Below are 11,573 nucleotides of genomic sequence, written 5' to 3'. Positions count from 1 at the left end.
TTTGATATGTCGTAGCGCTTCCCACTTTCAGGCCTCATGCATTACTCATCTAGAAAACAGGAGACACTTTGCACTGTCAGAAATCTGCTATGTCTGAGGAATAACTAATGATTAATGAAGTGTCTCTTTGCTGTACAGACCCGTGGGCTGCTGATGTTATGGAAGGATGTTCATTTATCAGTTTATTTCCTACTAGACTTTGAAATGTTTGTAATCTTAACCCCAAATCTGCCTATAACTCCCCCCCTGAACCTCTCCTCCACCCGGAACCCTGGCAAAGATAGCTTGTGTTCTTCGTTGGGAAGGGGCCTTTGCTTTGCTATAATTCATTAAGCACCACGTGTCGGTGGGGTCGCTGGGGGGCAAAGTAACCGCTGCTTGAACAGATCGACTTCAGGTCCCAGCTGTACGTCTGAGGGCTTTGAGGTCGTACTCGCTTTGTCCTCTACTCTGTTTATAACAGTAGAATAGAATGGTGCCTTAGAGTGAGATTTAGTGTTTTTAATTTGTCATCTACTAAGAAGGTTTGTCACGTCCTTACCTCGGCCTCGACAATCAGTCTAACCCCACCCAGGGCTTTGACTTTGTGAATATGAATACTTCTCTGAAAGATTTTCAAACCCTAACAAAGCCCTGTTCACAAATTCCGTATGTAAATATATCTGAAGTGTTCTAAGATGATACAAACTGTTAAAACAATAAAGTCTTGTAAAATATTTTTTGCCACCTGTCTTTATTCTCTTGCCATGGAGAAAATCCAAACACACTCCCTATGATTGTTCTCTTTATTCGTATTTAACTTTTAGGTAATTTCACTGCAAAAGCTTTGAATAAATGAGTCGTTTATATTTCAGCGTTAATCTACAAAGTCCTTGAAACTCGGCACTGATCAAAGCTTGTATGTAAGCAGCAGTTTGCATGTCGTAAGCACTTTATACTTTTATACTCTGAACAATTCCAGTAAGGCACTGAAAAGGGTTTAGTCTTATAAGGCTGCGCAGAATCCTTAGATTAGACTAATAGTGCATCACAATTCCACAACATCAATACATATGGTTAATATCCAACCTTGATACTAAAGTTGCTTTTACGTAGCTGTGTCTACTAAATCCCAGTTTGGACTTTTAAGTAAAAGTTGTGAGAGTTAGTCGTTTTAAAGCTTTGGTGTAATAACATCTTTAATGGCCGTTTTGCCGTGCAGTTGTGCACTTTACAGCTTCTTGGCGCAGTCGGGGCAGTAGATTTGTTCTGCGTTGATGACAAAGCGCTTGTTGGCCAGGGAGAGGCAGCACTTCTTGCAGGTGAAGCAGTACTCGTGCCAGGAGAAGCCTTCATAGTTCACCACGTTGGTGCCATGGCCAAACCCTGCAGGGCAGACGGGAAGGGAGAGTCAAGAGAGGAAACCATCCTGGATTACACAAGCAATAGTACCTGCTTTACAAATTTTCCCTCGCGGTGCCCCCTGTCTAAGCAAAGACAAGTGTGTGTGGGTGTGTGTGTGCTGCTCCTTACCTGTAATGGGGTTCTTGCAGCCGTGGCACTTCTTGGCCACGTCGGTCTTGTAGCAGTCCACACAGTACATCAGGTTCTCTTGGGAAGTGAAGCGAGTTCCTGCCAGGGGCTTGCGGCAGGTGTGGCACACGAAGCACTCGGTGTGCCAGGGGTGATCCTGGTAGCTGATCCCTCCAGAGGTGATGGGCTGAGAAGGGCAAAGCATCATCATCATCATCCTCATCATCCTCACCATCAAGTGATTCCCTACCTGCGCTCCTACATCCCTTCCTGTTGCTGCTGATGTTTGACAGCATCTTGACCTACAGTAAAGTGTTCCCCCTCTGTTCTTACCTGCTTGCAGTGGAAGCATTTCTTGGAAAACTTCTTTTCATGACAGGGAGCACAGTAGATGTCGTCACCCTTGGTCAGGAAGCTCTGGGCGCGGATGGGCTGCTTGCACTCGAAGCAGGTGAAGCATTCCTCGTGCCACACCTTGTTCTTGTACTCCACGTTCTGGTTCCCTGACAACACACACAAACAGAAGTGACTCAGGAGGTCTGTGTGTTTGTTGATTGTACAGGGGGTGGGGGCTTTAATGATGGTTCAATTCACTCTCTCACCTGGCAGGACCACCTTGTAGCAGGCCTGGCACCGGTTACCATCTGCAAGAGAGCCACACTTGCTGCACATCACCTTGCCATCGTCGCGGGCGCTGAAGGATTCACTTGCCAGCGGCTTGTAGCACTTAGCGCAGTGGAAACAGTCCTCGTGCCAGTAGCGGTTCTTATGGTGCAGCTCCTGTACACAGGGAGGGAGGGACAGGAGTGGATAAGAGTGGATAAGAAGAGGGACAAGGACGGCTGTGGTGAGCTGAGAAGGAGTTTGAGTAGTTAGATGGTAGGGATGTTGCTTGAAAGTGTTTATGCCCCATTAGATGTAACGAGATGTCTTCCTGCCGGGGACGAGAAGAAGTGATCTCCTGTCATTTGGAGGCCCAGACAGACGAGTGATGACTCTGTTTTCTCACCTTGGCGTCGGCACCGATGGGACGTCGGCACTCTGCACAGGTGTTGGCGCAGAGCTTGTCGAAGCACTTGGTGCACACGTGCTTGTCGTCCTTCTTTATGTACTTCTTGCCGTGCAGATTGTCGCGGCAGTAGAAGCAGTCGAAGCGGTCAGTCATGGTGGAGGTGAGATAGTGCTTGGGACCTGTGAGAGAAGACCTGGTTAATGTTTCCCTTCAACTCCAGAAGGGGGCAGTGTTGGCTCAGGGAAAGAGCTGGAGCTGCATCTGAACAATGAAGCCCCAGTGCATGTAAGGTCACTAACACACTGATGTCCTCTGCTTATACTATAACAGCGTACAGTACGTCTCCCTGCATTGACCCTTTAATAACACACGATTTACCAGCTGCATACCAAACACATGAGGGAAGTGTGAGGAATGTGTGAGGTGAAAGACGGCCCACAGATGTCCACGGTTGTCTGGACGCTTCTTGGCCTGCAGATTCTTTATGGAGCTCCCCCGGAGAGCTGATAGGACGTATATTTAGAAGCTCTGACTCATTCCACGCATCCTCAGAGTCTAACCCTAACCGTTTGACCTGCTCATTTTATTGGCTGTTAGTGTAAACAGCGCCCTGCTTTTGCATTCATCAACATTCCTGCACCTGGAACATCTACACGTTGGGTTGGAGCAATGCGTTTGAGGTTCACGGACACTGACGCAGCTACTGAAGCTCAGGCCTTGGACGTGAGGAAGGTCAGCTGAGCAGCCTGGGGTGATTTATCCACTCTGACAGATATTATTGTAAGGCCTAAATCCAGTCATAAGAACAGGAGCGATGGGGGGGAAACATTGGCTGGAATGGCATTTTGTCTCAGTAACCATAGGAACAAGACAAATATTTAGTAAAGTGCATTGCAGCTATTTCAGTGGGATGTGGTAAACAGCCGTGTGAAACAGATGAGCCTCCAGGCCCGCGGTATGTGTGTGGATGGATAGATGGAAGAGGAGCAGGAGGACTATCGGCAGCTGTGTGGCAGGGATAAAGACCCGACACCTCCCCCCCCACACACACACACACACACACACACACACACTCCATGCTGGTGGCATTTGATGGCACGTAAACAAGGAAAACCCAAAGGGTCCAACAATCTGTCTTGTCATATCACACACACACAATAATTGAGTGTCATGAGTGAAAGCGAGCCAGACCAGATCTATTTTAGACACAGGTTCCATATTTAGAGCGGATCGACCTTCTAAAGAGGACAAATGAAGAGACCATGACTACTGGGACTATGAAGCTATTGTGGTTTTAGTCCCTTAATCTTTTTTACATTACAAACAGTGTGACAGCTGCCGTCTGACACACAGTCACGGTATGTGTACCAACACAGAGAGAGAGAGAGAGAGAGAGAGAGAGAGAGAGAGAGAGAGAGAGAGAGAGAGAGAGAGAGAGAGAGAGAGAGAGAGAGAGAGAGAGAGAGAGAGAGAGAGAGAGAGAGAGAGAGAGAGAGAGAGAGAGAGAGAGAGAGAGAGAGAGAGAGAGAGAGAGAGAGAGAGAGAGGAGTTCTCTTAAGCAAGAAAAGGTCAGAGTGAGACCACTTTGTTTGATGAGTCAGAGGATAGACTGCATCAAAGTCAAAATGACCCAGCCAAGCTAAAACACACACACACACACACACACACAGTCCAGAGTTTCACTTCTTTCTGCTCCACCGTCTCGGTTAATGACGCTGCACAAGCTGAAAAAATGCGATTTAAACACAAACACAACATGACACTTTGATTTGATGATGTCATAATTATTAATCATGCTCGATTTGTCCTTTATTTGACTGCAGTGAAATAAGTAAATCATCCTTCCAATAATAATGTCTTAATTATTTTAGATAGCAAACATAAGTCAACACTATTTGAACATGTTTTTCCATTTTAAAGAACATTTTGTTATTATTAAATCACTGCATCCAAAGCTAGAATTTTAAATCAGAAGACGCTTTGAAGAAGCTTTTTAGAATTTTAATCTTTAATCTTTCTTTAGATTATTTCTTTATCAAAATGTTTTGGGATATTTTGAGTCAACTCACTTCTTCATCTTTACAGATCTGTACTCTGTTAAATCACACAAGTTAAAAAATGCTTCTTCTTCTTCTCATTACACAGAATTCAAAATCACATCTTGTTTTTTTTACCTGAGTGCTTGTAGAAAGTCATGATTGGTTCTAGCCCGGGGCGAGAGCAGAGCAAAGAAGAGGACAGGAGGAGACGGTAGCATCCACAGAGGGTCAGACCCACAGACCCACACACACCCTGATAACGTATGGAGGGCTGTATATACCCCGGTTTGACCCGCACACACCCCCCAAAACCATAACCACATCCAACCTTCGGCCTCCTGCCCTTTTTAGGCGATACATCAGCGAATAGGGCGGATGAGAGACAGTGCGATGCGGCGGGGGGAGATTAAGTGATCGGGATTAGATGCCATTGCTGTAACATCAGAAGGTAGGAAAAGAGAAACAGTCCGGAGCGTCTGAGTGAGAGCCATCGGGGATAACAGATACTCCCACTGCACCGCCGCCTTCAACTGTTTTTGTTAGGCGGCTCAGAACAAGTGAGAGGACAAGCTGGATCACTTCACCTCATGATTTAAAAGAGGATGAGTCACAGGAGGAGGCAGCTGTGGACGGACGGAGAGAAGACGAAGGTTCAAGTATCTTCTTATGTTCTTATGACCGAAGTCGGAACAAGTCAGTTTACTTTATATATGCCAAGTAACACTCAGAAACAAGAGACCAGTTAGAACCATTTGCATCATGGAGAGACAATACTTAGTCATTAGAAGACAACAAGTCTTAAAGTGTACAGCTAAATATTGGACGTAGATACTTCATGAGATCCGACTCCAGGATTAAGGATCAATAGCTGTTTGTATACGTGATATTGGGTTATAATAGAAATTTGACAAACACAAACACATTTAACAAAAACTTGATTTGTTGGAGTTCATGATTTTTAATGAATTTATGTAGGATTTTAAGGTCCTATTACAGGGCTCTCGTTACAGGGCTTATCTGACACAAAATAAATACAATAAATACTTCAATTACTGCTCAAATCTAAAAATTGTATTGATCCTCCTCCTCCTCCTCCTCCTCCTCCTCCTCCTCCTCATCACAATAGCACCTTCCTCTAACTGGTTTGGGCCTTTAGAGTGGCGCAGGCTGGAAAACATGAGGATCATCAGGGGAATGAGCAGAGACAGAGCGAGAGACAGAGACACAGAGGATCATGGGAGTTATTGGGCCGAATTAGATAACGAAAATTTATACTTTGACTTTTCAAAGATGAACGGCAGGACGCATCGTTTAACTACGCTAAGTAATGTCATCAATCAGACAAAAGCAATCAATTTAATGAGCACGGAATTGTGTTTGCATGGTGCCTCCTGTGTGTGTGTGTGTGTGTGTGTGTGTGTGTGTGTGTGTGTGTGTGTGTGTGTGTGTGTGTGTGTGTGTGTGTGGTCTCTGTTGTTTGAGGGCATCTGGTTCTAATTTGAGATTCAATTCAGTCCATTACCATAGGTCAGGACATCATGTCTGTCCATTTAGATAATCTGTCCCCTAATTATACTAAACCCACAAAGACTAATTGAAGACGAGGAAGGCGCCATGACTCCCCGCTATCACAATCCACCCACTGTCCTGCACAATTTCCCCTATAGATGGCACTACAGCACGACAACAACTCGGGGATCATGAGTAAGATAAGATTCAAATTTGATCATCCTTGTGCAAGGCCATTAAATCAGCCGATCCTGGTCCAGCTGCAGCTTTGATAGAGATACACTCTCTGAAAGTTCTCTGATTTGACTCATTCTCCTTGTCACAGTACAACCATAACACATCTTTGGTTTTACACCAAGTGCTGCGCGTTAAAAGCCGTCTGGTCCTGCAGTCTGCTGTCATGTAGACAATAAAGCTGGAGAATGCAGCCGCCACCTCCCCACCTGCCATCCCTAGAGACCCCCGATAGAGAACAGAAATAGCTCACCATCATCAGGAACAGAAACAAAACACTACAAATATCTATTTTCCAAAGAAGAGAATGCAGTTTAAATAAGCAGGTGATAATTTGCTGGTGAACCAAACCGAAATTGTTCCTTTCAGTAAAGGATCTGAGCTAGTAATGGAAATAGATGATAGATAAAAAGCCCCATTCGCTCACTCACTCGCTCACTCGCTCGCTCACTCGCTCACTCACTCGCTCACTCACACGCTCACTCACGCGCTCACTCAAACACACGCTCACACTCACTTACTCACTCACAGCCATGCACACACACACACTCACTCACTCACTCACTCACACACACGCTCACACACTCCCTCACTCACTCACTCACTCACTCACTCACTCACAGACACACACTCACTCACTCACAGACACACACTCCCTCACTCACTCACTCACTCACTCACAGACACTCACTCACTCACTCACTCACTCACAGACAAACACTCACTCACTCACTCACAGACACACACTCACTCACTCACACACACGCTCACTCACTCACTCACTCACTCACAGACACACACTCACTCACTCACTCACTCACACACACTCACTCACTCACTCACTCACTCACACACACACTCGCTCACACACTCACTCGCTCGCTCACTCACTCACTCACTCACTCACTCACTCACTCACAAACACGCTCACTCACTCACACACTCACACACGCTCACTCACTCACTGTATCTTTTTCCACACACCCTATCATGGAGTGTGTGGAATGGAGTCAATGGCTCGGGCCCTAACGCCTCTCCCCAATGGTAGATTTGGACTAACAGGAAGTGTGGTGTGTACTTCCTGAACAGATGGGAGAATGTAGATCGCCGTGGAACAGTGGAACAAGTGGCCACACACACACACACACGTATAAACACACACACACACACACGTACACATACTCTCTTTCTCTCTTAACAACAATATGGACCCAAGACTCAATTTTCTACATAACAGTCAGTCACTCTCCAACACTGTTTATCAGTCAGACTGGTGTGTCTCATGCACACACTGGGGACACATAGAGGAGACAATGGGAGAGACATACATGTGTAATTTGAGAAGGGATAACAACAACTCAGCTATAAGGTCAGGGTGCGGCCACACCAACCAGACGCACTGAGGTCAAATATGTGTGACCGCTGGCTGGACAAAAGGCCGCGAGGGACAACAACAATAACAACACAGTAACACTCCCACAGACACACACACACACACACACACACTCTAGCTCTCTGAGATAAAGCCTGTTGCTGTTGGCCGGCAAGCACTTCAGCTCTCATTCCCTCCTGCTGATGAGGTTAATTCACATGGTTTGACCCGAACGTGACGTTAAACTGCAGAATGTAATGAGTAAAAATGTAAAAAGGTCAAAACAGGCCATTGTTTAATTAAGTGTTTGTGGCTGAACTTCAGCTTCTCGCCATAAACCTGCAGACCTCACATGAGGTCTTAGGCGTGTCTACACAGCCTCCTCCCTCATTATCATTATTTCAGTAAGAAACATTTCCACATTAAATAAAGCACACAGATTAACACAGTGCACACGGACACATGGTGAATACGAAGGACTCACTCTTTCCTTTGCATTTGTCTCAGTTGTCGCAAACTAATCACGTTGAGCACTTTTCCTCCACTGGGGTCACACAAACAAAGCAGCATTGCCTATTTTGGAGGAGGGAAAGGTGGCTGAGAGCGCAGATTCATGCCTTCCATCACACACACCCTCTCTCTCTCTCTCTCTCTCTCACTTACTCTCTCTCTCTTGCTCTCTCTGTCTCTCGCACTCTCTCTCTGTCTCTCTCTCATTCACTCTCTATCACTCTCACTCTCTCGCTGTCTCTCTCTCACTCTCTCTCTGTCTCTCTCACTCACGCGCTCTGTCTCTCTCACTCACTCTCTCTATCTCTCTCACTCTCCCTCTCCCTCTCACTCTCTCTGTCTCTCTCTTTCTCTCCATGATAATCAAAGCTGCAGATGTCACTCTCTACTTGTTGAACTGTGAGAGGGCACAATCCAAAACTGTGGCTGCTGGTTGTACATCAAAAAAGTTCAAGTAGAAACACTCTTAGGTGACTTCTATGGAGGAAAAAAGGAGTAATTTAAAGTCGGCAAATTTATTGCATCTGTGAAGTTAAAAAAAAAACTTTTTTATGGGATATGGTGAAGTCATAACGGAGCCACAGAGAGGTCCTCTGTGCCAGAGAGCCTAATCTCCAGGTCTCTGTAATGACATCATGTGTTGGGTTTGGCAGCTGCCCAAACCAGCAGGGAGGAGAAGCTGAGATGTGTTTTTAACAGTTTCTTGCCACAGCAGCATCACTGTATAGATTAATAACATCACATTATATTGGCCAGTGTGTACGTGACAGATAGGTTTGATGCATCTCAATACCAAAGTACTGCAACCATCACCGTATAAAGTATAGAACTGCATTAAAATGTGAGGTTTACACGTCGTTAGCGTCATATAATGCACCAGTGCCAGAAAATGTCTTTAAAATAAATAATTAATACATTTCTTAACAATATGTGACTAATTTAGTCCATCTGCAGGTCAACACATACACACACGTATACATAATATGATGTGTATTGCAGTACTACATGTATTGGATTGCATCAGATAATGTGACAATATGTGAACTTAATCTTGATACACTTTCCTCTGCTTGCTTTGTGGTGCTCACTGTTATGTGAAGTATAAAAAGCTTGTAAGAAGAATCAACATGTTTGCTTTTAGTCTTTCATATTCAGTCTAATCACAGGATGAGCTGAAGATCTTTAACACAAACGCACAAAGATCTTTCTTTCCAACATGCTTGATATAACCTTGGATATATAAAAGTCAAGCGATCAGCTGATTTACATAATTCGTGCATCCCACATCACTCGTTTCAGTTGTGCCGCCCCTTTACAGCCATAAAGTGAGACACATTTCAAAATAAAACACTCAAAATAAAAAAATAAACCATAGATAAACGTGAATGATCCCAATGTTCCAATGATCCAAAAAAAAAATCCAATTTTATCGCGTTATTTGTTTAGAAGTCCATCCATAAGAACGACACCTGACAAAACACGTTCTGCGCTTAGAATAGTGAAAGAGTCTGAATATGAGCCGTGCGTACCTGCGTGAAGCGTCTGCGTCCACTGGGTCCAACCAAGAGGTAACAGCTGCAGCGAGGGTGCTGCTTAAGAGAGAGAGAGAGGGGAAGGGAGGGAGGGGGAGAGAGAGGGGGAGAGTAAGCGAGTAAGAGAGGGGGGGACACACACAAACTATGATCTCAGACAGGAATTTACAAGATCTCATGAGAGTTTAAACTCCTATTGGCCGCGCGGCGCGAAAGAAGCTGCCACTTCTCTTCTTCTCCTCATCCCTCCATCCACTACTGCTTAGAAGCGATGGAGCTGCCTCACACGCACGCACACACACAAGGCTCAATTATACTGCGCAGTAGTTGTGATTATACATTTTGGAGTCCGCATGTGGGTTCACCTTGATCCCGCACGCGAACTCGGACCCGCCGGCGACCACGATCTTTATTTATTCTGCATTGGCCGCTCTCACCTCCTTGTTTGGTAAGAGAGAAGAGAACAAGATGACTCATTCTTTACCCAGAAAGTAAACTAAACCCTCAAAGTGGAGCTGCAATTCCTTTCATTTGTCACATAAAAGCTGCAAACACTTTACAAGACAAATAAAAATGTGTGCCACTTTCATAAATTCTCAATTGAAACACGAGGGAATAAAATATCCATATGAGTAAGAATAATTCAAAAACAAATCATAATATAAGAATGAGAAGTATTGCCAGCAGGGCTTGATTTCAGAAAATTCCAGAAAACAAGCACATTTTTCAGTGTGAAAATTAAAAAGAAAAATTACAATCAAGAGATAAACACACAGATAACCTGCTGGATGATCAGCATTTCCAAAAATACAGGTGACAAGGTGCCTTTGCTTGGACAGAGAGAGAATGAGGAGGGGAGTCAAGTGTGCGTGTGTGTGGTACTGTGTGTTTCTTTTATGGATGTCTGCTGCTCCACTTTACTGCGGAGGAAGATGAGCGAGCGGCTCATCGATGGTGTAAATATCCCACTCCTCCTCTGCCACACTCAGGGAATAAAGCACATAGATGTAACTGCCAGAGGAAGTGCTGTAAACATCTGGCTCCTTATAAAGAAGCTTTATATGAATGTAAACACATAACGGCTCCGTTGGCATCATTAACAAACATCATCAAGGCTGCTGTGAGAGGAGGTGAGGCTTGATGAGAGCCACATGTTTGGGCCCCGGACCAATACACTCCTGTCATGGACTTGTGGAGCTGTTATATGGGCCATATATCAAGCAAACTACTCACACCTATACACACACTCTATATACACACACAGTCCCGGGAGCATCACATGACCCCCAATGTGATCCAGGCATCAGCAACACACACACACACACACACACACACACAAATTACAGTTACCCCAGCAAACTAATAATAATAACATTCCTTGTTTGTTGCTGGATTTTTGGCTTTATTTTGTGGTTGCAGATGCTGTGGGATCATATTTGAAATTCCAGTGTGTGGGGAGTTTTCCTTCCCTCTAATACGTTTTGAAAACCGAATCCAAAAGGCCACAAACGTAAACACTCAGCAGAGTAAGAGTGCAGTTATTCCTCATGATAAACATCTCTGACCCCTGGCAGACACATTATGATCACTTTGTGTGTTTGTTTTCACAAAGTCAGCAGGTATTGTAAACGGCAGCTGTGACTTACAACCTCCATTCCTCATCGGCAATTTAGTTTCTGATGACGGGGAAACTAGAAAGGTTTTCTACAGACACATGGGTCACATGAATTAGTCTTTGCGAAAGAATGGGTAAGACTTGGAAACACACAGACAGGCAGAGATTTATTCACGCATAAACTTGGCATCAAGTGGCCCTTTGAAACTACCATTTCCTCTCTGTACCGGAGCTCCAG

The 11,573-nt window shown here is 44.8% G+C and overlaps 1 protein-coding gene across 2 annotated transcripts; it reads right to left on the bottom strand.

Annotated features, from left to right (window-relative positions):
• Window positions 1-714: 714 nt before the first annotated feature.
• fhl1a (four and a half LIM domains 1a) lies at window positions 715-9,799 on the bottom strand. Of its 2 annotated transcripts, none has more exons than XM_076148907.1 (6): window positions 9,718-9,799; window positions 2,522-2,703; window positions 2,115-2,292; window positions 1,846-2,015; window positions 1,513-1,699; window positions 715-1,365 (listed from the first exon to the last, which is right to left on the bottom strand). In XM_076148907.1, the coding sequence occupies exons 2-6, from the start codon at window positions 2,675-2,677 to the stop codon at window positions 1,211-1,213; spliced, it is 846 nt and encodes a 281-aa protein (XP_076005022.1). In that variant the 5' UTR covers window positions 2,678-2,703; window positions 9,718-9,799; the 3' UTR covers window positions 715-1,210. The 2 variants fall into 2 exon arrangements, with proteins under 2 accessions (XP_076005022.1, XP_076005021.1); XM_076148906.1 differs by lacking the exon at window positions 9,718-9,799 and adding an exon at window positions 4,699-4,798.
• Between the last annotated feature and the right edge of the window lie 1,774 nt (window positions 9,800-11,573).

Source organism: Genypterus blacodes, unplaced genomic scaffold (genome assembly GCF_046128005.1).
Source record: "Genypterus blacodes isolate CSIRO-AG114 ecotype Tasmania unplaced genomic scaffold, CSIRO-AGI_Gbla_v1 ptg000044l_1, whole genome shotgun sequence".
In the NCBI taxonomy this organism is placed as follows: Eukaryota; Metazoa; Chordata; class Actinopteri; order Ophidiiformes; family Ophidiidae; genus Genypterus; species Genypterus blacodes.
This window is presented reverse-complemented; position numbering and strand designations above follow the sequence as displayed.

Bases quoted from the DNA above. Each gene is read 5' to 3' on its own strand.
- fhl1a (XM_076148906.1), bottom strand. From the start codon at position 4,720: ATGACTTTCTACAAGCACTCAG. The intron at 2,704-4,698 runs GTAAAAAAAACA...CTTCTCTCACAG, and splicing joins GACTTTCTACAAGCACTCAG to GTCCCAAGCACTATCTCACC. The intron at 2,293-2,521 runs GTGAGAAAACAG...CCCTGTGTACAG, and splicing joins CCATCGGTGCCGACGCCAAG to GAGCTGCACCATAAGAACCG.